A 24,840-nucleotide genomic window follows, 5' to 3' on the forward strand; every position below is an offset into this window, starting at 1 on the left:
AAACTTGCAAACAGACCTAATCTATGTGCCTGCCGCCCCATTCTCCATTGCAAAACACATTGAACTTGCAACTTGTGTTAACCTACCACAAAATAACAACATAATCGACACTACACTGTTGTGTGCTTTTTCGATCAACAAGATGGATATCAAGCACATGACTGACGATACCCCATATGCTGGGCACTTCAAACAGCTGTTCGCAGCCGCGGAACACTCAGCAAGCCGGAAGGGGGAGTCAGTGACAGATCACCCACCTGCCGAGCAGTTGATCGCATCTTTCCTGTGGAAGTTGCAGATAAGCAGCATGCAGCGAGCAGCCATGAGCAGCGAGCAGCACCTGTCCACGACTCAAGTTCCGGCACCCTACCCGCCTTGCACTCGTTCGCTACGCGACCTGAAGCCCGCGATGATATCCGAGATGAAGCTGGAGACACACCACCGCGGCATGAAGACGCTGCTCCGGGTCTTGACGCGCCCTGATCGGATGAACGCGGCGATGGCCATAGTAGAGGACCAAGGAGGCACCGCGGTTCTGCTTCAACTGTATCACGTGCCCGAGGTGTCGGTAGTCCCTACAGAGCACATCTTGTACAAGGATCGCGTCTGCATCTTGAAGGAACCATTCTTCAAGGGCACGACAGATGGCACCTACAGCCTCAGAGTCGACCACGTGAACGACATCATCTGGTTGGCTCCCGATGATGAGCATGTGCCGGCTAAATGGCGACGACAACAAACTGGGGCCCCGAAGGCGAGCCCAGAAGCTCGGATGCGAGGAAACAAAGCTGTCCAGAACAACAATTGGGCCGAGGCAGAGAGCCTGTAAGCTTCAATACTCCTCTCAAACGCGGGACATCAGATAAATGAAACTAACTACCTACCGTTCAAGTTACTCGGCCGCTGTCAACTCTGCAGCAACGCTTGAAGAAGCGAGACTAGCGCATCTCAACCGGTCACTCGCCAATCTCAACCTTGGTCGATTCGAAGATGCATTGTCCGATGCCATGAAGGGGGGTCAAGACGAAAAGCCAAACGAGTCCGAGAAGGCATTATTCCGAGAAGCCAGAGCGCTTTACAGAATGCAGAGATACCGGGAGTGCATGCAGAAGCTCGTCGTTTTGGCGGCGGAGTTCCCGGACAACCAGGCCGCGAAGGTCGAGCTCGAACGCGCCCAAGCCCGGTTACGCGAACAACTGAAGGGACTGTATCCGTTCCGACGCATGTACAAGGAGGCTCAGGCCGGAATCCCCATCATCGACTGCGCGACTTTCACTGGCCCTGTGGAGGTTCGACCATCCCCTGGTCGCGGGCGCGGCTTGTTCACGACCACTGCGGTCGCAGCAGGTGACTTGCTTATGTGCGAGAAAGCCTTCGAATACTGCTATGCTGGAGATGATCACCCAGAGGGCAATAATAAGACCACATTACTGATGGATATGGAAACCAGAAGTTGGGCCGTTGGTGGCCAAGCCGGTCTGATTTCTCAGGTCGTGCAGAAGCTAGCCCAGAACCCCAACTCCTCGAAAGCGTTTCTCGACCTGCACCGCGGGGCATACCAAGCTGTCTCTGCTGACGAGGTTGATGACAGACCCGTCGTTGATTCGTGAGTGTTGAACACCTTGTGAGATTGGAGACGTGAAAACAGGAGGCACTGACGCGGGCGCAACTCTAGATTCCTCGTGGCCAAGACCATCATGGCCAATGCCTTTGGCACACCCAGAACCAGCCGTTCCAGCTTCAGAACCACGGCGCTGGTACCCGAGGGTAAGACCCCTTCGACCACGACCTGCGGCATCTGGATCCAGGCCTCTTACCTGAACCATTCCTGTGCCGGAAATTGCCGCCGCAGCTTCATCGGGGACATGCAGATCATACGCGCGACGCGGGACATTCCGGCGGACACCGAGCTGTTCTTCAGCTATAAGCAGGCCGAGCCCTTGACCTCCTTTGACGAGACCCAGAAGAGTCTCCGGAACTGGGGCTTCCGGTGCGACTGCGCGCTCTGCCTCGCGAAGAAGGCGACGTCGGATGACACATTGAAGCGGCGCAAGGCACTGCTGGCTCAGCTGAAGTACATCATGCGACCTTCGACTGTCCCAAGAGCAATCGACACCAAGCGCGCCCTGGCTGTCCTGGAGAAGGTCGAGGCCACTTACGCGACACCCGTGAGAGCCAGCTCGACCGCTACCGGCTCAGACAGCGTGTTGCCCTCCTCGGTCCAGATCACTCCGCGCCTCGAGCTTTGGGACCCCTATTTCGGACTCGGGGCCCATCTGCTGAACAGAGGCAAGAAGGACGATGCTGTCAAAGTGACGATCAAGGGCTTCGAAGCATTGGGGTTTGTCATCACGGCGACCCTGCCGAAGGCAAGCAATGGTGGTGGTGGTGGCTCGAAGAACAAGGCTGGCAACGTCACCTCGGACTCGGACTCTGACGGAGGCACAGGCCAGCTCGTGGTCGAGTCGTGGGGGGTGGTGGTCGATTACGTGGTCCCCGCATTCTTGACGCTCTTTCGCGTGTACAGGGCAACCTCGCCGGAGCTTGCGAACAGGGCCCGCGAGTACGCCGCTACCGCTTACAGCATGCTGGTCGGCGAGAAGGAGACGATCTACGACGAGATCCCTGAGCTTCGTTGAGAGCAGGATGATGGTTGCCGGTTGCTATGCGATAATTATGGGGTGGCATCAGAAGCTCCGGCAGGGGAAACTGGCACCAATAGTGGGGTACGGCAGTCAAATTTAGGGGCTCTCGGCTTGTGAGGAAGCCCACCTGCCCCCCTATGAGGCATGGAACGATAAAAGAGGCAATCATAGAGGACGAACTGAGATACGAAATGCCACATCTTTTTATAATTATTACAAGTGCAATACGGGCATTGAAACTTTTGACTGAGTAATACCAACACTCTTACCAGCTTATCAATTTCGATCTTTCACCATTGCACCAGAGTGTTTTGCGATCGCCGATTAGAGGCTGGTGCATACGCAGACTAGTACCTCGATGCCGCTTTCCCAGCCTTACACCTAAAAACATGACTTTTCTTTTAGCGACCCTCCAACTTCACATTTACCCTGGCCACAAATTCTTACGTGAACAAGTCCATCACTACCACTGTCTTCACCGGAGTGTCCGTCCTTATGGCGGCCAAGAAGATCTCGCATTGGACCGATGTTAACAGGAGCAGTGTTCGAGGATCCAGCTGGCGACCGCCTATTACAAAGCGAAGCAACGTTAGACGAGGCTCTTGGCCCCCAACGGGGTTGGGAATTACCATGTAAGACAGTGGTACCCTCCTTTCCTGGTGCGGCTGAGGAAAGTATGGGATCATTGCATTTTCTACGTTCCCATAGGTGCATGCTCCCACGGTGTGTGATATTCCTACCACACCTTGCCAGGGTCGAAGTAAGCCACTACACACCTTTTTCCAATCAGCTGGACCTGTGTACAGACCTACGGGATGCCGTTTGATTTGTTACTCGCCAGAAAGTCCCAAAAGGGTGCATGGTGTACTATAACATCGTATCGGGTTAGCTCAGCATGTGGCAGGCGGCCTGATGGTGGACAGCAGCCATGCTTCCAACAGGCGATTCTGCTGGACATGAATGGTTATATATGGATGACCAGCCAACCTCCACTCCTCCTTCCCTACGGTCTCAATCTCTCGCATCCAACGATGGTATTGACTTCAACTACAAGCGCCACATTATTGAGCCAGCTGCTCCGCCCGCGTCATGGCTACTCTTAGAGGCTTGAATTCGACAGAGGTGGAAGACGACTTGGCTGACTTTCTCGGAACCACCGAGTTCAATGACCGTGGTTCCTACTTTCAAGAATCCAATCCACGTTGGGGTACACATGGGAAATCTTCTCAACAGGCCACTGCCGATGACCGGCTTCGAGTTCTGAACAAGATTATCAAAGAGCTTGAGCGTGTCGAGAGAATCCGAGGAGCAATTTCGAAAGAACCCAGTGAGAGGCATCTAGTTGAGTGCCTTGAGAAAAGTCGTCAATCTTGGGTGGATTCCGAAGAGTATAAAGAAGGGATTGGAAGAGGATTAGTGAACGACTGGAGCGGACGGAAAAGGCACGACACCAGCCCAGATCTCAAGTTTTTGAAAGAAGTGCGTAGCGATCTTCAAAGGGCCACTCATAGCGAACCTACTTCTGAAGTCGGTTTCACACATGTCTTCCCACCACGCTCTCTTGAGCTTCCTAGGCGGATCCAGAGGAGGCCATCAGCAACTCGAGTTCCACGGTCACAGAAAAGCCCAACACGTTTACCCACAACGAATGAGAGGAGCGAGAAAGCAGAGACAGCAAAACCAGTCGAAATTGAGTATGACGCCGATGAAGACTTCAATGCCTACCTAATTCAGTATGAAAAGCCTAGCGATAACCCGAACTTTGAGCCGTCGCAGATGAAGTCTCTCGAGCCCAAGACAAGGATCGCTGGAAGCTTCCCCGATCAACGCATCCCCATCAGGCATCTTCTGGGCGAGATTGAGATTAAGCAGCCAGGTGAGAATCACCAACGGGCTACTGTAGAACATCGGAATAAGCCGTCCCTACCCGCTGGCAACCTCCTCAAGGATCCTACTCCGGCCGCGAACAAGATAAGATATTTCCATTTTCCAGCAAACAATATGGCGGTGAGTAGTTGTCACTTGATAATCAAACACACCGGGCTGCTGTGCTAACTGAGTCTTGATTGTAGTGGGCCGAGGTAGGTTTCCTTTTATGGTATATAGCATATGGGTTTCATTGACTGAACATACATCAGCGAGCAATTGCACTTTACTACGAGGATGATGAAATCCCAACTTCTCCTGGAAATCAGACAAAGTCAAAAGCCGCACGTCAATCCAAGATCCATACCATGCTACGACCAGAGTACTGGCGTGGGCAACAGCAAGGCGACAGAGGAGCTCCTGTACATGCGCGTCACATGCGACCTTTGTGCGAGACAATATCACTGAGTAGGTACGGTGCTTTTCCATACAGAAACCTGCTGATATTATGTACAAGCGACCGATGATGACACTGCATCGCGCCCTAAGGATGTAGTGCTATTTGTGAGTATAGTCAATTCAAAAGTATATTTGATAGTTGCTGATATGCCTTAGATGCCATTTCTCCACTGGGAGACTGACAGAAAGAGGCACACCTTTGCGAGTTTCGTTGATACGGTGACCACCAATCATAACGCCGAAATTGACAACTTCAAAAAAGGAGCAGAGCTAAAGCGATCAGCGACAGGGAGGGTCTGAAAAAGCCCATCCGTTTCAGCCAAAATGTGACAGACCAAGAGGCTCCTTCCCAGTCATCTTTGATGGATCTTCTAAGCCCACTGAAGAAGAACCTGAGCCAGGATCAGAGACCCGCGTCGGAGAGTCAACAAGGAGAAACGAAACCTCCGGTCAAGGGCCTAGATTCCTTTGTTGATGCGTTGAATCTCAAGGGGCACCGGTTGGATATTGACGAACATCGCCGAGTCATAGCACGAGTACCGGTGAAGAAAGATGACCAGAAGAAGAATCAAACCAGGTTCGGCCAATACCTGTCGAATGCGGCACGTTTCAAATTCCGAGAGCCGAAGGGCACGAGCGACCAAAAGGACAACCAGAACAGGCTGGGACAGTACCTGATAGATGCGGCACGCCTCTACGAGGGCATCACCAACTATAGAGACAAGAAGCTTCTGCACAAATACCTACACGTTGACCCTCCTATCCACCCACGGAGAACATTGGTCAGTCAAACATAACATCACCTCATCCAAACCTTATCAACTTTGTTTTATGCCTTCGTGGAATATCTAACGTGATTGAGTATAGGACCAAGCCTACTATTGGAGTCTCAATACGACCCAGAGCCGTGATCGTGATCAGGTCGTTTATCGTGGAACCAGAGCGGCAGTCGAAAACTTGCACCAGTTCGACATAGCTAAACAGGTTTGGCCAAAGCATGAGGAGCAGAAGGAATCTTGGATGTCCAAGCATGATGACGACGGTCCTTGCCAAGAATGCCAAGCGAATATCCGGAAGATCTCGAGGCTGATCATGGTCGATCAGCTTTGGTTATGGGTTCTCGATGAACATACCATATTGACATTCTTCCCCCGAAGATACGGCACGAATAAGAATGATGTCACAGGAGTACATAAGTCGATTCGTATGAGGCTAGAGAAAGTTTCCAAAAGCCGACACCCTGAGCAGCAGATGGGATCTGTGTGGGACCTTGCCCTCATCATCTTCGATGAATGTACCAACACATTCTTTGACCGCACCAAGACGCCCGATCGTCAACCCCAGATCATTGATGATTTTTCAGAAGCCATTGGCAACGTGGTGAGTATTGATCGGATCCAATACAAGACTACATCGGTAACTGACAATGTGAAGACAAATAAACAGACGATTGCCTTTGACAGACTCTGGGCGTGGACCGAGCAGTGGAAGGCCAACAGCTCGAAGAAGAGAAAGTCTAGGATGTCTGAATTGCACGTTTCCCTACTGGACATCAACCCCGAGGGCAAGCTGCAACGGGAGATCAAAGACATCATCGAGGAACTCGAAATCATGATCCATATCAACCGCACGCACAGAACGATTCTCAGGGGCTTCATCCACCAAGTGATTCATATTATGGATCCAAATGGACAACTAAAACCCAGAATCTCCCTGCATACGGTCAATGAAGAACAGACCGAAGGAACCGGGCCGAACCCTCGAGCAAATAACAAGGGAAGCCGCAAGCCCAGTGACTTTGTGAACGAGGCAGACTACGATCGCTTCGAAACCAAAGCAGAAGAGCTCCTTGGTAAGGTAACATCAAGGATCGAAGAGCTTGAAGAGCTAAGGCGGAGTGCGAAATCCACCTCGGACAGTGTGAGACTAGTTCCCCTGAATCACACTTGGCGATATGGCTATGCTAATTATTGGCCACGACTCAGATCAAGGACCTTTTGGCGCTCAAACAGCAGCAGGCCAGCGTTGTTCAAGCATGGCAAGCTACCCAACAGACCGAAGAAACGGTGGCCCAGGGGCGGTCCATCATGATGTTCACCGTCGTGACTATTGTGTTCGCGCCTCTGTCGTTCATGACCAGCGTTTTCGGCATGAATGCTTCCGAGTTCAGCTCCGAAAACAGCTTGACGGTATTCGAAGAACTCAAGTACATACGTAAGCCTCCCCTGATTCCTTCTCTCGACCCCCGGCAATCTTTCACTTGAGAAGATGCTAACGGCCGGCCTTCATCAGTACCGGTATCCGCTGCCACCATTCTCCTTGTGCTTTTCCTCGCCTTCAACCCATATGTGCGAGCTCTTGTGAAGGCAGCATACTACCGCATCAGCGCCAATCTCATGACGATGCAAGCCTGGGGCGGTTACTCTGTGTACAAGATCTGGTACGCCAACAACAGCTGGCGAGGCGAGGAGCAGATCGACAAGGCCCACACCTACGCACGCAAGAAGAAGAGAGCGGCCCGGGAAGAGGTCTTGAAGGAACGTCGGGATAAGAGCTCGCAAGAAAATGGCGGTATACAGAACGAAGAAGGGCAACATGATAACAGCAACGGCGGGTCGGACGGACAAGGTGGGGATGATAATAACCAGGGTGGCGGTGCTACAACTAGTACGCCTCAGGGAAACAACCACCAGCGGCAAGGTAGTGATAGCGTTGCAGAGAACAACGGCGCAGTGGTCCCTGCGGATGCTGGGAAGGAGCCCCAGATCACGGAGAGTGAGGGGAGCACGCGGCGGTTACCGTTTTGGCATACATTGAGGAGACCAAAAGGAGAAGAGCCACCGTCGTCAGTGTAAGAGTGTATTTTGTGGCAGGGTCGATTTTATCTCTCGAAGTATATATTAGAGAATTCGAGGGATTGGGGCTGAAGTTGACTGCCATCTCTTCATGCGCGTTATATCATAGTAATCTCAGTTCTCATTGTTTGCCGTAGCCGTCTCTCCCAGAGATTTGAGGGCTGTTCAGGCCAAAACTCTCTGTATATACCCTCCCATGTACCTATTCCTACTCTTCTGTACTTGCTAGATCCCGGATGAACAGGCTGAAGTACCAGGAGTCGTTTGTTGCCAATCAGCGCGCAGACAACTCGTCCGGCCATCCAATTGTCGTCGTCCATAATGGCTGGAATACTTGTCGGTCTTGTATCGTCCCACAACAATAAGGAGCATTCAAACTCGCCGTACCAAGGCTGGGTCTTGGTCATGGGTATTCGCAAAGCCCAAGCCGACAGTATTGCAATCTTCAGCCGCACATAACCCGATTTCACGTTGCCGAAGGCGTTGTGCTTTCCTGTCTCGACTTCAGCAGCCAGCACCTCGCAGTCGTAAGCGGAGTCTCCGTCACCGTCGTCGTCGGACTCGCACACTGGGATTATATAGTCGACGCTGGAATTCTGCGAGGCCCACGACCAGGGAGGGCATCGGTATACCGTGGCTTTAGCTCCTGGACCACGCCGCGCCCAAAGCAGACCGCTAATGATGCATTTTCGCCACAGTCCAGCCAGGTATTCGTCTTTGCAGTTGACATGAATCGCTTCCGCCAGAGCGCTGATGGCAATCAGCTTATCGCTGTCGTAGGTGAGCTTCCCTTGCGTATATTTCGGCACTGTGGTTCCATACCACACTCGGATGACATCTTTTGTGGAAAGTGTCCTCGCATCGAGATCAGACGGAAACGCTTTCACATCTCCCTTGGCAGATGATGTGCCCCATAGCTTATCGAGACCATCTTCAGCCCTGAGGTTATCAGCCATGTAGCTGTGCGCACAACGCCACAAAAGCTGGCTGGTAGTGTAGTAAAGAATGCGGGGTGAAAGAGCCCATTCCTGGAAACACCAAGCGCGACTGGAAAGTGGCCCCAGCCGCAGGTGACGGAGCGAGCCTCGCCAAGGATCTGGATCTCGTCCCTGGAAGTAGAGCCGACTGCGCCGGCCGTCTCCTAGTTCGCTTTCGATGCAGAAAAGGCCTTCCTAAGCCTGAAGGGGAGTAATAGATCGCTTGTTGAAAATCCCGTCGTGGGATGAGCTGCTTGACGCCGCCGCGATGGTGACGAGTGCACTACTGTAGATACTGGCCATCCGCGAACCTTCGAGTTCCCAGTCCTCTTCGTCGTCCTGCACAATGCATAACGCATCGATCCACATATAGCGGAGGCCAAGCTTTTCGGCGATGACGAGTGCATCCCATAGCGTTTGAGGCAGAGCAGACTGGCCAAATCCCCTGTATCGAGGGTCTAGGTTTGCCTTGGTGGTGAGCCACGTGGCCCCCTGGACCTGACCCCCAACAATAGCTCGATGCAGCATAGTCGTAGACACTGTGTAACTGTGGTTGGATCAATGCTGCCTGTCCGGGCTGACACCATTCGCTTTGCAGGTCTATCAGCCTTCTCGGCGGCTTTGATCCAAGTAGCGCGGGTGATGGCTCGGAGCCACTCCAGGGGTTCCACGCCTTGCGGTGCTTTAGGAGGCATTCGTCGAGCCACGCCCGGGCGACCGCAAACGATTCATTGGACCTCGTTATTGAAAGACGCCGTCTATGTGTGATACCGCATTTTACTGCTGGGTCAAACTCATTGGTGAAAACGTTCCAAGGCCTTGTTACCTCACCAAATCAGCCTCTTCCAGTTCAAAAGGAAGGTGGTAGTATCTTACACGTTTCCGACATTGTTCCCGTTGTCAAGGTCAACAAACCTGATCACTGAATCGTCCAAGATAACTTGGAGACTTCCAGTTAGCCTGGTCAAAAGCCCGCTTCGGATTATGACGTAGAGCTTCAGACAGAAAGTACAGTCTCGTGTGGATTCCTTAAGAACGGCTAGGCGATGGTGTTCAAGGCCAAGTTTCAGGCTCTGGGGGTTAATGAGTCGGCACTTTTCGCAGAGCTTCTTTATGGGAGGTAGGTCATCCATTGGCTGCTCGGGTTCGACTCCTACGCCGACGTCTGCCAAGACTGGTTTGGTCAACGTAGATGGTCTGGGCTTCGTCGCAGAGGCAGCATCAGTGCTACTCCTTCTCTTCGAGAACAAGGGAAACGCCGGACGGGGTTGCTGCTTCGGTTCGTAAGATGGCCTATTATCTGGATACTTGTAGCTTCTTTCAACATCGTTCCCTTCCCAGACGACAGACCGTTGACCGGGCCCAAGCTCGCGGGAGGGTTGCCAGTCAACTTCTGCCCTCCACTGCCGATACGGCGAAACTGACCTCGCCCTGGATCCATGCTTAAGCGCTTGCTCATTTGGATACCGGAGCCTATCTCTCGATAAGGGGTAGTTCTATGACGATTTCAGCTGTGGTTCTCCCAAGGTCCATGGGACTTTGCCTTTTAGCGACTTGAAGATAAATGTTGGGGCCTCAGCCCTTGCAAACATGCTCATGGCAGACACTCGGCATGTAAGGAAAGGAACTTCAGGAAGGGACTTCAGGCACTACACGCAGAGACCCTCTCGAGGGCTACCATTGAATTCAGAGAGCAGTTATTCTGTTGATGATGGTGCGCATACAAGCGACAAAACCATTTGCTCTGTTTTGAGCAGGCCCTGCCCACGTTGAACGAAGCGTCATGTTCATCACCTGTATGCACTTCCATACCCTCTAGGTTGGTACCTGCGGGACGGCAGTTTGGGGACACATTCTAGCCGTCCAGTTCGTTCCGCGCCACGCACAGACCAACAAAACCACTAAGAACCAAAATCCCCCCCTACAGCCCCCTCCCCCTCTCTTAATCCCAAGTTTCCAACATCAAACTTCTTTCTACAACTCTTGCTTGGCGATAACATCGAATCGAATGGGCACCGTTCGGGATGTTGGATCATGAATGCACATCAATTCCGAAGCGTCTGCCCTGGACGCCTGGGCAGGATGCGGAATGCTTCTTGCGAACATGGGGCAATATCTATTTGGCCCTAAAGTTCAGCTCCTGCAAGCCACCGGCAGCTGAACACATCCAAAGAGGCTTCGCGCAAATCAAAGGCGCGTCGGTCGTGGCAGGCTAGCCCGAACGTTCCCGTCTGCTGGAACAGTGGGAAAAGGAACCAAAAGGGCTCGCTGGTTGACTGGGTGCCTTTACATGGCTGGGGAGATGCCAGCCGCAACGCGCAATCCGAGCCAGCGACCGTAAAGCAGTACCAAGAGCCCCAACCAAAGCCGGGCCACTCTCCACGCTTCCCCTTTCGTCGTCACTCCTTACCAAACGTCTGTTATGGATGATTGCATGTGCTTAAGCTCCATGGTTTCCGACCGTGTTCTGTGGCTTTCTTAGCGGCATCGCCCACTGCGCTTCTCATTTGCTGCTCGCTCGTGAAGGGGTGGTCTCCAAGCTAATTGATCCAACTGCCATCCGGGTTTTCTTGAACGATTTCGAATACACAATTCCCTCATCTGCTTCAAGTTTCAACACGCGACAGCAGTATTGGTGCCATCTCCATTCCTCCGCGGTCCCTCTGCCGGGCCCTGAATAGCGCCGCGCTTGCTCCCCGTGTCACAACGCTTGACCGAGGCCGGACTGTCGGCCCCCGCACGTCAAAGCGAAGGCAGCCAACTCCATCGATTCCCCTTTCGACTATCCGGGTAGACGTGATGTCGGCCCTCCCCGAAGGCTGGGAGTGGGATTACGATGGCACACGATGGCTATACCGATACAAGGCTACGGGCCTCGTACAGTATCATTTTCCGAAGCCCGGCGATGAGTTCCCCGAGTATGTCGGGTTGGGGTTTGGATCCTTCGACATGGAACCGGAGGAACGCCTGGCCAGCGAAATGCAAACGAAGCGGCGGGATACCCAGAAAGGAACCCCGAGCGGCGCTGTATCCAACTCGAGCCAGCGCAAAAAGAAGCCGCCGGCCGAGATCGACGAAATCGGTGCAACTGGTTATTTCGATCCCGAAGGGTTTATGTACTTGGGACCGGGGGTTATGCCGACACGCTTACACCCCCGAAGAAGAGAATACCAATACACCGACAGAGATGGAGAATACGGCAGCGGGAAACCATGGGTCTTCAAATACGACACAAGCCGGCCATGCACCAGTGCCACTGGTATCCCAACCTTCGGCCGGATTGAACGATACTCCTGGCTCTGGCTCTGCAACTTCAACACACATAGCTCCACCCCAGTTCATTGCAGAGCTGGCGAGTCAAGATACCCAGAAATGTGCTGACGAGTTAGCACCAATTGAGCTTGATGCATCACAATCGTTCATCGGGACTGCTTTAGCTGAACTGTCGTCGGAAGGCCCAGATTGTCCACCCGCAGAGAAAAGTCCAACAAGCGCCAATGCCAATAACGATTCCTCGCCACCGGCTCCCGTACAGCCAACAGGTGCATATCCGCTGGTGTCTGCGTCTTTCTCCTTTAGGCCATTGGAGGATAAGGACCACCCCTCTGGCCAATCGCCAAGCGCTTCGTCGGTAAAGAGTTCGATGACCACGCAGCATATCTCGACCACAGCATCTTCCCCAGAAAACGCACCCTTCCAAGCATGGAAGCCAGGGGCCAAACCTGGTGCAGAAGAGTCCGTGCAACCTAAACGATCTTCTTTGGTGCCTTCGGGAAGTTCATTGATGGAATTTCAGAATCGTGAACTTGGCAACCTGGATCAACGGAGGTACTCCTTTCCAGCAAAAGTGCCAACGTCGGCGATCAACAGACACCCGACAATTCTGACACCAACGACGGGTCCAAGGAGCTCTTCTCGTGAAAGGCCTTGCTCCACACCCGGGATCCGGCACTCCCCCATCCCAACGGTCCTTCGACCCGCCACTCGCTCCGAAGGCCCGTTGAGCCAGAGTCAAAATGAGCGTGTCCCACCCGGCTCGAAACACGATATAATTCCCTTGAGGGACGCGGACCTGACTCACTGCCCTTCGGTGCTCAAACCTGCGAAATCTCGCCAGAGTCGACCTCATGCATCAACTGTCTCAGGAAATCCTACTGCTGCGCCAAATCTCAAGCCAGCCGTACATGCACCTACGCAGGAGTATCATGATAGTGAAGAACCACTTCGAATGCCGGACTTCCCGGACTACGACGACGACGACCGGCCCCATCTCCACCGAGTCAACACCATGCCAGACCAACTGCCATCTCAGTCTCACGTTGCCCCCTCTAGAGCGTCTGGGCTCGGACCGGGCTTTTACGTCTTTCATGAGATCAAACCGGGAAAGGATCCATTAGAGTCAGAGGAACCCCAGACTATGGAGGCCCAAGAATTAGTGGCCACAGAGCGGCCTGCCGAGTTATCATCGGATCCAGTCCTCTCAATCGACACTAGCCCAACGCAGGCCGCCCCGGAGCATAATCAGCAAGCGCAAGCTGCACATGAACATGGGAACTCGTCAGAGCATGCGACTACTCAGCAGTCTCCTAGTCATACCAATAGTACCGACGCGGCATCCAGTCAACCCCAACCCTCCTCCCCATCTTCTCATGCGAATGAAACAGTCAATGGTGATACTCAACCTGCAGCTTTGAAGCCTCCGAAACCGGTTGCTACCACTGATGGTTCACACACATCAGCAACGAGCCAGGCCTTAGACTTGTCAAGTTCAGCGAGTGGGAGCGTGGTAAAGCCGAATCAATCATCGCAGCCCAATCATATGGGAGATCCTGCTACCAGCAACGCAGATACCATCGGCAATGGGTCTTTACCAAGTCCTATTACAGCTGATTCAATCTCCAACCCCGCGCCTCGACCCCATAAACCTGCAAAACCGGGATCTAATGAATCGGACACGGGAGCCCAGTACCAGACAACGTCGGGGCCCCATGTTCCTCTTCAGGCACCAGGAGATGGGCCTGGAAGTCAAGTTCAAGCCCCTGTACCCTTCCAGTCAACGGTACCTCAAGGCCAGGGTACGGTTCAAGGAACTCAGCATTCCAAGCCTCCGCCCAAGCCTCCGTCCAAGCCTCCGTCACAAGTCAAACCGCAGCAGGTACACACGCCACATTCATCGACAATGAACACGGAACGGACACCAGCATCACACCAAGAGAAACCACCGCAGAACGGTTTGGTGCAACAGGTCCAGCGACCTCCTCACAGTTCTCAGAAGCCAGCTGTGACGGGTAATCCTAATGGCGCAGTTCCTCAGGGGCAAGGCCCATCTCCTGTCCAGCAGCCAGTTATGGGGATGCCAAACAAACTGCCGACACGACCTACCTCGGCAATCTCGCAATACTCACAATGGCCGTCGCCCATGACAACACCGGCATCTGTGGTCCAAAGCCAAGTGTCCTCCCCGGCAGCCTCGGTTGCTTCCCTCTACCAAGCACCAACACCAACGTCTGCTTCAGGTTTCAGCTTCTTCCAGTCCATTCTAGGCTCGGCACATAGTTCCCCGGGAATCCCTGGGCAAACGCCAGCGCAATATCAACATATTGGTGCTACAACAAAGCCTCCCTTCAATCATGCACACACTGCCCCGCAAGCGTCCTTCTCGCCTCAACATCCGAACGCCGTGCATCGACCTCCTGGCACTCATCAGGCGGGTGGCAAACCGCATAGTCCGGGCAGTAGTACTCCATTAGGACCCGGCGGTCCATCCAGCCATCCTGCGCCAATACAGCAAATGATGCATAAGCCACCGCAGGGCACCCAAACACCTCCCGCGACCCCTTCTTCGGGTATCCCGTACTCGGTGCCTCCGAAACCTCAGCAGCTTCCTGGATCTAATCATGTAGGACAAGCAACGTCCCAAATGCCCACGCAGCATCCTGTTCAACAGCAACAGCATCAAGCGTCACACCCGCAACCGCAGCAGCAACCTGCACCAGCGAACCTCTCGCAACCAGGCAAAATCCAGAGCCAATGGAACGCACATGCACAGTCCCCACAAGGGCAAGCAATGCACTCGCCGCATAGCACTCAGCCATTGTATGCTCAACAACCAAGCCACAGCCATACACTTCCGACCACAGGGCATCAAAGCATCAACTCACCAGTCAATGCCTCGCAGAGTCAACAAGCCCAGGTACCCTATCAGACTCAGAGCCCGTCCAATGCAAATCCCGCGGCATCTCTAAGCAATGTTGGCCAAGATATGAAGAAGTGGGCAAAGAAGATGTGGAAAAGCCCGGCTTTTCAGCAGACGACTGCCGTTATTGGAGGCGCCTTGATGGCAGAGTCCATGGGAGGCGACGGCGTCGCTGGCGCGATGGCTGCGTCCCAGATTTACAACACGTCGCAAGCTCAGCAGCCAGGCCAGCAACAACCCCCGCGCCCGCAGCGGCCGCCTCACGTGCACGCGCAGACTGCTCCTGCGCAGAGCCAGGGGCTACCCGGTCCGCGTCCCAGCATGCAGCCAGTCCAACAGCCAGTCTCGAACTTCCAGTCAGGTGGCGGACAGGCACCCGGCCGACCGTATGCGGTCCAAAACCCCTCTATGCAAGGTCCGCCGATACAGATGCAACAGCGCCCGCCCGCTCAAGCGCCCATGATGAGTCCACCACCTCTTCAGGGGCACCAAGGGCAGTACATGGTCAACCAACCACCACCCCAAATGCAAGGGCAATACTTCACCAGTCAGCAGCCACAGTATATTCCACCCCCGGAGCAGACCTTCATCAACCAGCAGCAGACCATCAATCAGAACTTCACAATGAATAGCGAAAGCAACACAAGTGGATCATCAATGGCGGCATACTCGCAACAACCGACAGTGATAGAGAACAACCAGATCATCATCGAGAACAATGTGGCAGCATCTGATTCATATTTTACACAACCGTCAACTGCGCCAACTGCGGCGGTACCTGACACCGGCAATGAAGTCAACATCACGAACATCAACATCGAGAACAATGTGAACAATGCGCAATACGCGCAATTTGATCCGTCAGCTACTTACAACGACAATTCCATTATGTCAACCACATCGACGGATGTGTATGGCATCAGCAACAACACGGCAGCGACTGACTACAACACCGCCACATCGACAGATTACAACGTGGCAGCCATGGACTGCAGCACTACCACAATAGATTACAACGCGGTAGCGGCGGACTATAGCACTACCACAACGACAGATTACAACACGGCAGCGACGGATTACGATAGCTCGGCAGCATTCAATGTGGACGTTCAGATGCAAACCATGTACACGGCCGCAGATGACGTCTCGACCTTGTACAGCACCGAAAGTCTGGACGCGAGCGAAACGGCTGGTAATGGCGATGGTTGGGCGGCGGCGGCGGCCGTCACTGTGGACTATTCTGGGGGAGATTGGGGCGACGATTGGTATTAAAGCGCAAGAGGTCATGGAGTTGTGGGTTATGGGGAGCGAGACGGTTCGATGTCCTGCATCTGCATTTTGGGAAACGTAGCTGGGGAGTTTGGCGAGTGTTGCTTTACTATGGCAGGGACGCACCTCACCGCGTGTGCTTGCCCAACGTGTCGAAGAAATGGGACAAAGGGGTAATGAATGGGGGAAATTGGGGGGGATGCGGTTCATTGGGTTGGTGTTTGTTTACTGGTTGTAGTTAAGGTGTAGGTGTTGAGTTTCTGATCGCATAGCTAGACACCTCGTATTCTCATCCCACTCGTTCTTGGGATGCCCATCGTAATGCTTAGCAGAAACTCGTGTATTCAAAGTCACCCGAATGAAGGCAAGTGATTGATTGGCGTACGTTCCCATGTACTTGTCTGATCTTATACCCATTTCTTCGCCGTGGTTTCTAAACAATCTGAAATATCTTATGCGCAAGCCAACGAGCTCGATATAAGCTAGGGAACACTACTGTGAGATTACCAGGCATCATGTCGGTTGTGGGGAGGTAAATGGGCCCTTGAAGCATCTCAGTGATAAACTATGAAGACCACGGGTTCATGTCTATGGTGCAACGTCAGGTAGGCAATCCAACGACATGACGAAATGAAGGCTGCGATAAAGCTCTACACGGGGTGCGTTTCTTCCCGTCAACAGACTAATACGATATCGTACATATGTGATACAGGGGCGTTTGCCTACATGCTTTCCATCTTGTAACGTCAAGTGTGCCGCTCAATCAGGCATTGGTCTGAGTGGTGTTCTCTTCTCTTCTTCTTCAGCAACTATTCAATATATTTCACTTCAGCTTCTCCAGCGCCAGCGTAGCCCGATCCACCACCTCCCGCGCCCTCGCCAGCTCCGCCTCTGCCTCGCGCGAAGCCGAACTCCCAATGCTATCGCCGCCGCGCGCCGCCGCGTCGCGATCTAGCACGTGCGCGACCGAGACCTCGACGCCGCGGACGGCCTTGCGGCCCTCCTCGCGCACCTCGCCCTCCCAGTAGGCGCGCGCGGCCTCCCAGCGCTGCTGCATGCGGCGCATGCTCCAGACGATGCCCAGGGCCGCGACGGCGCCGGCCTCGTACAGGCCCGTCGTCAGGGTGCCCAAGTAGGCGAGGGCGCCGAGCGAGGTGGTGAGGCCCGAGGTGCTCAGGGTCTGTAAGACCAACTTCTGGGCTAGCGCTTGCAGGGCCGGGATCGTTTCGTTCTGGAGGTAGGAACGCGCGGTAGGGATGCTGGTGGGCCAGCGGGCGATGTTAGGGCCTGCTGTTTTGGTGGTGTTGTTGACCACATGAGACGGCTTCGGTTGTTGTACTTCAGACGGTATTGATGAAGATGTCGATGACGGAGAGGAAGCTGGGCTGGTGTAAGTGACGGGGAAGCTGCTGGTGGGGACGCCCGCTTCTTCGATGCGACCTGCGAGGAAGATGGCGTTGCGCTCGGCGCCGGGTAGGAAGCGCTGGCTGAGGATATCGGTGGTGAGCATACCCACGTCGTCGACGCGCCAGAACAGCTTCCACCAGCTGAGCTTCCGCCAACGTTGACTCGTGAACGCGAGGTCCAGCTGCTCTTGCAGCTCGGTGTGCGCCGTCTCGGCCCATTGGGAAAGACCCCGCTGGAGGTGGGAAGTACTGGGTTTCGAAGCAGCAGATGATGACGACGACGACAGCGTAGAGGAGAGCTGTTTTGCTTCCTCGCGCTGTATGGAAGCAGAGGCGTTCTGCAGCAGGGATGCGATGAGCCGGCGCACGGGGGGCTTGGTGGCGGTGTCTCCTTCGGCGGTGGAAACCACATCCTGTTTGAGCCATTCCACGAGCTTCGGCACGTTGCTCTCGTACCACTTGTGCTCGTACTCCATCGCATTGCCTATGTCTTTGCGGATCAGGCGGAGGCCGGCCCCTGCGGTCCCCACATCCACCACCGTGAAGGGGAGCGCCGAAGCGTCCGCCGGCTTGTAGTCTGGCAGGTTGACCGCGGCGGCAACGACGCTCTCGCTTTCTAGTAGTGGTAGTGTCGTGACGGAGCCCGCGCCCAGGAGGCCATCGGCGACCAGGAGCGCCTTGTGTACCGGCGTGGTGATCGGGGTGTACCGGCCCGTGTTGGAGGTGGGGATGTCCACGGTGGGCACCAGGACGGCGTCCTCAAAAGCGCCCAGGCCCTCGTCCTGCGCCGCAGCGTACGGGTTCGTCTCCATGAGGAGCAGCTCCAGCTTGTGCCCGTTCAGCGCTATGGAGGAGACATTGACCTCGTGGAGCAGGCTGCCCCTGGTCATGGACATGGTGCCGAGCTCCTGGTGCTCTTCAGCTCCCACCCGAATGATCATTGGCTGGGCCAGGTTGTGCTGGTCGATCTCTTGCTCCCACTCTTCTTCTGTCTTCAACGGATCCGCCAGGAGCAGCTTTAGGAGGTGTTTCACCGTCTTGCCGGCGTCGGTGCAGTTCGTCAAGCCCAGAATCGCTACTCGTATCGACTCGTGGCCGGGCTGCTGGCGCAAGCCGGAAATGGCCAGTTGCAGCCTAGAGAGGTTGACGTAGTTGGCGGCATGCTTCTGTAGATCGAGCAGGACATGTTCTAGCTCTTTTCGGGGTCCGAGTCTGAAGTAGCGCTGGCAGTAGAAGAGGAGACATGAGTCTGAGGTGCGACGGCAGCCGCCGTGGCTGTGGACTGGAGGCGGCGCGCAGTGGTATTGTTGAGAGGCTTCCGCCTCGGGTGTCGCGTGGGGGAGGATCCGGCAGCAGGTCGGGCGGCGTTGCGGGACAGAGAACAGAAGAAACAGATGGCCTGGCTGTCGGGGCCTGCGGATCGGCTGAGCAGGCTCGCGCCCTCTTTTGCGGCCTTTGCAGGCTGCAATGCCAATCGCGGTGGCATGGCTTTCTGTTGGCGATTGATTGATTATTGCCTGGTTGTAAATTTTGGGTGGGTTGGAGGGGAGGAGCTCTGTTCTGTTGGAGCTTAGTCGCCAATTCGAGCTCAGCGCTCAGCTCAGTTGCGAGCCCGAGTCAAAGCTTGACGGGATGCCAAGGCCGGGGCAGACTAGGATTCCCACTTCAGGATAAGCGGGCAGGCGGCTTAGGGAACGATCAAGACGATCGTCGAGGAGCTGGCATAGGTTAACAACTTAGTTACTCTTGGGACGCGAATGTTTCAGACGATGCATATTTATTTACAGGTGATCATCTATTGTATTTCATGTCGGCATTGCAGCGAATACGATGAAACCCATTACCTGTGTGCCTACTGGACGGGGACGCACTGGATAATCGATCTTTTGTAAGCGATCGACCATTATGGATGTGACGTAGATGTTGCTCATATCTGCCGAGTTTGGCTGGATCACCATACTGTGATGAAACAAGCCTGCCACTGAATCTTTCTGGATGTTCAGTTTGGCATTTTCATCAGATTGTAATCTTTTTACTACAGCTAGCATGGAAGGCAAACAATCCCCCAGAATACGACCAGATCCCAGAACCATGACCGACCAGCAAGTAGTGTTATCGGATCTTTATCTAATCGATAAGCATTTGCCCTCTGCTGTAGAGCGTAAGAGGCCAGTGGGGTCCGCGGTTCACCATATCGCGTCGCAATTGAACCTCCTAGCTGCCCAGCCGACCTTGCCTAGGTCCCAACCATCCCGCAATCCACGCCAGCAAAATGGCATCCACAGCGCACCGCCGACTTCTCCAGGAGTATCGCGCCTTGACAAATAACCCTCCGGATGGCATCACCGCCGGGCCCGTGAGCGAAGACGACCTCTTGCAATGGGAGGCTTTGATCCAGGGGCCTGAGGGTACTCCCTTCGAAGGCGGCATCTTCCCTGCCGAGCTCAAATTCCCCAAGGACTATCCGCTGGCGCCGCCGACAATGAAGTTCCTCGGCGAGATCTTTCACCCCAACGGTATGCATGCTATGCGATGCTCCAGCGCTGCTCTCTGCCCCTTCCTTACCTCTTCTCCCTCTTTCAGCAATGACTTGACTGACAAATGGCGTACTGCAGTCTACCCCAGCGGCCTCGTCTGCATCTCCATTCTGCACCCCCTGGCGACGACCCGAACCACTACGAGCACGCGTCGGAGCGCTGGAGCCCCATCCAATCCGTCGAGAAGATCTTGATCAGCGTTATGAGCATGCTGGCCGAGCCCAACGACGAGAGCCCCGCCAACGTGGAAGCCGCCAAGATGTGGCGCGACCGCAGGGCCGAGTACGAGCAAAAGGTCAGAGACGGCGTCCGGCGCATGCTGGGTCTCTGAGTTGGGTGACTGCCACTCGTAGGATTCCGGTGCCTACCTATATATAATGTTGCGTCCGGCCGTCTGCGAGGGGTTGTGGCCGAGCTCCTTGTCTCGGATTATTGATACAAAGCATGCATAGCACGGTGTTTATGGTTTTTACGACACAATAATGATTGCATAACTTTATTTTGTTGTTCGCCTCTCGTTCCTACTACGTATTTGAGTTTTTGGATGCTTACCAAGCGTTTCCGTGATGCTCAGGAAATATTTGTTCCCGGCGGTTTTATCTCCCGACGACGTAAAAGCTTCCAAACGCGCAACAAGACGCGGTTTCTACCTACATAAGGCACCTCGTTTGATAGATGTAGTTGGCACAGACAAATCCGCGACCGTAGGGTGCGGCCTGGCTGCGGAGTGGATCGCCCACGCGCGGAGAAAGAATTATCGATTTGTAATTGCTTCATATACACACGTGGCAAGGAGTGGTACTTGTACGGGTATGGAGGTTGATCATGTCCCACCCCGGATTCATAGTTCATATGTAGACTGTACATAGGTAGTAGCATGGCAAGTATCACCTTTTGGAGCTCAAGTCTGCCCTCGTAGAGATAGATGGATAGTTTATCAAGCATCTGCTTGCCGGTCAACTGATGATAGACAGGTATCCGACGACTGGTAACAGGGCCGATGTGTCCTTGTGTCGCAGTGCTCTCGGGATCTTAGGCGTGACGAAAGACAACCCCGCCAGATCGCAACGAGACGCGTTGGCGACAGCTCTGTGTGACTGGTTTGGAGGGATATTTCTCCTCCGGCACCCTGTTTCTGAAATGCCATCTCAAGATTGACGGCAATCGAGTCGGTTAGCCTGCCAAGAAGCTCGGAATATGTAAGCAGGAAGTGCTGTATCAATGCCTCGAGAATGCCAAACAACCTCTTTGCCATTGGCGGCCAGGCATGGCCAATCCACCCGGTGGGAGTTTATGCCTACAGCTGCATGCATTGTGTTACTGGCAGACCGGGGGGTTTGGAACGTTTGCTCCGCAGCGGCCAATCATCGGCCTTCGAGATCTAATCAAGACATGCGATCTGAAAATGTCCGCATCATCGCTCAACAAAGATTTGCCTACCACATACCTACCAGAGCACTTTCTACGGGCAAAGAAGGCACAATACCACGCTCTGTTGCCCATTGCCCCCAGTAAATGCCAAGCTGGGCCGCTCCAGCCTGCCAGCCTTTGCCCACAGCTCCGCCGACCCTCCTGCAAATGCCGGCCATAACCTCCATGCCGTTTCTCTGACATCATCGATGCGTTACAATGGAGTCAACCGCTCAATGGCTGGCAACAGCGATCGTGATGGAAAACCGCTGCGGCTCGAGCATACATAAACCAGCTGCCTGGTGCTGGTCATCATCTGCTTCCCAGTCGTGTACCTGATCCCATGTTGTTCTAGTTCTAATCCAATCAATCATCTGATCTAAAACAAGAAACCAGTACCGTGAAAACGTCGAGCCTCCCACGCCTCGATATCACGTTCACATGGCATCCAACATTGTATCAGACACTTTCAACAAGGCCAAGACCGCAATGGGCGTACAAGACGCAAAGGCTGCCCAGATGCAGCCCGACATCCAGGAGCCCACCAAGGACTCGCGCATCACCACGGACTTCGGTGTCAAGCAGAGCAACACAGACGACTGGTTAAAGGTTGTGAGCAACGACCACACCGGCCCTCATCTGGTTGAGGACGTGCCTGGCCGCGAAAAGGTGAATAGTCATATCCCTTAAGCCAATGGCTTTCATACTGGTCTCATTACTGACAACTCTCACCAGATCCACCGTTTCGACCATGAACGTATTCCCGAGCGTGTAGTCCACGCCCGTGGTACTGGTGCTTTCGGTACTTTCCGCCTGAAGGAGAGCGCCGAAGATGTTACCTTCGCCAACGTTCTGACCGACACGTCGCGCGAGACCCCCGTCTTCCTGCGATTCTCTACCGTGGCCGGCAGCAGTGGTTCCGCAGACACCGTTCGCGATGTTCGCGGTTTCGCCGTGAAGTTCTACACCGAGGAGGGCAACTGGGACATTGTCGGCAACAACATTCCCGTCTTCTTCATTCAGGAGGCCATGAAGTTCCCCGACTTCGTCCACTCCGTCAAGCCCGAGCCTCACAATGGCGTCCCCCAAGCGCAAAGCGCCCACAACAATTTCTGGGACTTTGCCAACCTTCACACCGAGTCCACACACATGCAAATGTGGGCTATGTCTGACCGAACCATCCCTCGGTCTTTCCGCATGATGCAGGGCTTCGGTGTCAACACCTTCACTCTGATCAACAAGGCGGGCGAACGCCATTTCGTCAAGTTCCACTTCACCCCTCATCTCGGTGTTCACTCCCTCGTCTGGGATGAGGCGCTGAAGATTGCTGGTCAAGATCCTGACTTCCACCGCAAGGACCTGATGGAGGCCATTGACAACAAGGCCTTCCCCAAGTGGGACTTCGGCATCCAGGTCATCCCTGAGGCCGATGAGCATAAGTTTGAGTTCGATATCCTCGATGCCACCAAGGTCTGGCCCGAGGAGCTCGTACCCATCCGAAACATCGGCGAGTTGGAGCTCAACCGCAACATCGATGAGTTCTTCACACAAACCGAGCAGGTTGCTTTCTGCACTTCACACATGATCCCTGGTATTGGACACTCCGATGATCCCCTCCTCCAAGGCCGCAGCTTCTCTTACCAGGACACTCAACTGTCTCGTCTCGGTATCAACTGGGAGGAGCTTCCGATCAACCGTCCTGTGTGTCCCGTCATGAACTTCAACCGCGATGGACAGGGACGCCACAAGATTACCAAGGGAACTGTGAACTACTGGCCCAACCGCTTCGATATCCAGCCCCCGGCCTCTCACTCCGAGGGCGCCTATGTCGACTACCCTCAGAAGGTCGAGGGCATCAAGCAACGTGCACGCAGCCCCAAGTTCAAGGAGCACTTCAACCAAGCCCAGCTTTTCCTCAACAGCATGTCGCCTCCGGAGCGTGCTCATATGATCGCCGCTTTCTCGTTCGAGCTCGACCATTGCGACGACCCCATCGTATACGAGCGCATGGCCCTTCGTCTGGCCGATATCGATATCGACTTGGCCCAGCAGGTGGCCACCATGGTCGGCGGTCCCGTGCCCCAGAAGGAGTCTAGGCCCAACCATGGCAAGAAGGCCAAGGGCCTCAGCCAGACCGAGTTCGCGCCCAAGAAGCCTACCATCGAGAGCCGGCGTATCGCCATTATCATTGCCGATGGTTATGACGTCACTGCCTACAACGGCGTCAAGGCGGCCATCACTGCCGCCGGTGCCCTGCCTTTTACCATCGCTCCCCGCCGGAGCGAGATCTACCCCGCTGGCTCCGACAAGAAGACTGGCAGTGGCGTCGTCCCCGACCACCACCTCGAGGGCATGCGATCTACTATGTTCGATGCCGTCTTCGTGCCTGGTGGTGCGGAGTCCATTAACACCCTGTCCAAGAGCGGCCGTGCCATCCACTGGGTGCGCGAGGCGTTCGGCCATCTCAAGACGATTGGTGGCACCGGCGAGGCGACGGCGCTGCTCAAGCTCGCCTTCGCTCTCCCTGCCATCACCATCTCGCAGGACAGCACCGCCCAGGCGTCGTATGGTGTGGTCACCATGGCTAATGTCAGTCCCGAGGGTCTTGGCGAGGCGGTCACTATCGCCAAGGAGGGCGCTAGCTTCGTGCAGAAGTTCTTCTATGAGATCTCGCTGCACCGCAACTTTGATCGTGAGACGGATGGTCTGAGCGTCCAAGTCGCCTACTAGACCATGTCATCATTGTCTTCGTTGCCGTCGCATACAAAACTGTCATGTATTATGTTCGGTGTTTACGGTTTGGGAATATCATATCTTAGGTAGCTAGCTTCTGTTATTACATGATATCGAATCAAAGATTCATTTCAAAGTTCACTTCTATGACCTCTTTGGCTGCAAGACGTGAAGGACCGAATATGGGTCGGACTAATGCAATCAATTTAGCTGTCGCTTGAGACCTTGGCAACTGAGTTTGGCGTGGCATTCGCCCTATTCACATTAGATGCTGACGTGGGAACTCAAAAGGGGGTTAGTAGAGCTTCTGGATGCAAGTCATCAATCCGGCCACTTTAGAAAAGCCACGGAGTCTGTTCGACCCCATGCGAGGCTTACTTTCCAAGACATTCTTAAGCCAATTCGGCCGGTTTATCCTTTCACTATATGCCATATGGCTCTACGCCCCCCTTTTTCGTGAACATGTCAAAATATAGCAACCCATCGG

At 54.3% G+C, this 24,840-nt stretch overlaps 8 protein-coding genes across 8 annotated transcripts; 5 read left to right on the forward strand and 3 right to left on the reverse strand.

The window, feature by feature from the left end:
• Nucleotides 1-142: 142 nt before the first annotated feature.
• On the forward strand, nucleotides 143-2,639 carry PG997_015022 (uncharacterized protein; the record flags this gene model as incomplete). The annotated part of the gene is made up of 3 exons (XM_066819336.1): nucleotides 143-825; nucleotides 893-1,606; nucleotides 1,676-2,639. 3 exons carry the CDS (start codon nucleotides 143-145, stop codon nucleotides 2,637-2,639), a joined length of 2,361 nt encoding a protein of 786 aa, XP_066661524.1.
• Nucleotides 2,640-3,734: 1,095 nt separating this feature from the next.
• PG997_015023 (uncharacterized protein) lies at nucleotides 3,735-7,825 on the forward strand (the record flags this gene model as incomplete). The annotated part of the gene is made up of 7 exons (XM_066819337.1): nucleotides 3,735-4,652; nucleotides 4,718-4,726; nucleotides 4,784-4,983; nucleotides 5,233-5,752; nucleotides 5,838-6,899; nucleotides 6,956-7,184; nucleotides 7,239-7,825. 7 exons carry the CDS (start codon nucleotides 3,735-3,737, stop codon nucleotides 7,823-7,825), a joined length of 3,525 nt encoding a protein of 1,174 aa, XP_066661525.1.
• A 114-nt stretch (nucleotides 7,826-7,939) lies between these two features.
• On the reverse strand, nucleotides 7,940-8,781 carry PG997_015024 (uncharacterized protein; the record flags this gene model as incomplete). The annotated part of the gene is made up of 2 exons (XM_066819338.1): nucleotides 7,940-7,986; nucleotides 8,028-8,781. 2 exons carry the CDS (start codon nucleotides 8,779-8,781, stop codon nucleotides 7,940-7,942), a joined length of 801 nt encoding a protein of 266 aa, XP_066661526.1.
• A 216-nt stretch (nucleotides 8,782-8,997) lies between these two features.
• PG997_015025 (uncharacterized protein) lies at nucleotides 8,998-9,330 on the reverse strand (the record flags this gene model as incomplete). Its single annotated transcript, XM_066819339.1, has 1 exon — nucleotides 8,998-9,330. The coding sequence occupies one exon, from the start codon at nucleotides 9,328-9,330 to the stop codon at nucleotides 8,998-9,000; it is 333 nt and encodes a 110-aa protein (XP_066661527.1).
• A 2,271-nt stretch (nucleotides 9,331-11,601) lies between these two features.
• Nucleotides 11,602-16,270, forward strand: PG997_015026 (uncharacterized protein; the record flags this gene model as incomplete). The annotated part of the gene is made up of 2 exons (XM_066819340.1): nucleotides 11,602-12,061; nucleotides 12,129-16,270. The coding sequence occupies 2 exons, from the start codon at nucleotides 11,602-11,604 to the stop codon at nucleotides 16,268-16,270; spliced, it is 4,602 nt and encodes a 1,533-aa protein (XP_066661528.1).
• Nucleotides 16,271-17,090: 820 nt separating this feature from the next.
• On the reverse strand, nucleotides 17,091-19,159 carry PG997_015027 (uncharacterized protein; the record flags this gene model as incomplete). Its single annotated transcript, XM_066819341.1, has 2 exons — nucleotides 17,091-18,896; nucleotides 18,917-19,159. The coding sequence occupies 2 exons, from the start codon at nucleotides 19,157-19,159 to the stop codon at nucleotides 17,091-17,093; spliced, it is 2,049 nt and encodes a 682-aa protein (XP_066661529.1).
• A 786-nt stretch (nucleotides 19,160-19,945) lies between these two features.
• Nucleotides 19,946-20,541, forward strand: PG997_015028 (ubiquitin-conjugating enzyme; the record flags this gene model as incomplete). Its single annotated transcript, XM_066819342.1, has 2 exons — nucleotides 19,946-20,160; nucleotides 20,289-20,541. The coding sequence occupies 2 exons, from the start codon at nucleotides 19,946-19,948 to the stop codon at nucleotides 20,539-20,541; spliced, it is 468 nt and encodes a 155-aa protein (XP_066661530.1).
• A 1,520-nt stretch (nucleotides 20,542-22,061) lies between these two features.
• On the forward strand, nucleotides 22,062-24,350 carry PG997_015029 (uncharacterized protein; the record flags this gene model as incomplete). The annotated part of the gene is made up of 2 exons (XM_066819343.1): nucleotides 22,062-22,289; nucleotides 22,356-24,350. 2 exons carry the CDS (start codon nucleotides 22,062-22,064, stop codon nucleotides 24,348-24,350), a joined length of 2,223 nt encoding a protein of 740 aa, XP_066661531.1.
• Between the last annotated feature and the right edge of the window lie 490 nt (nucleotides 24,351-24,840).

The sequence above is a fragment of the Apiospora hydei genome (assembly GCF_038363865.1).
Source record: "Apiospora hydei strain CBS 114990 chromosome Unknown utg000010l_segment0_segment0, whole genome shotgun sequence".
NCBI lineage: Eukaryota > Fungi > Ascomycota > Sordariomycetes > Amphisphaeriales > Apiosporaceae > Apiospora > Apiospora hydei.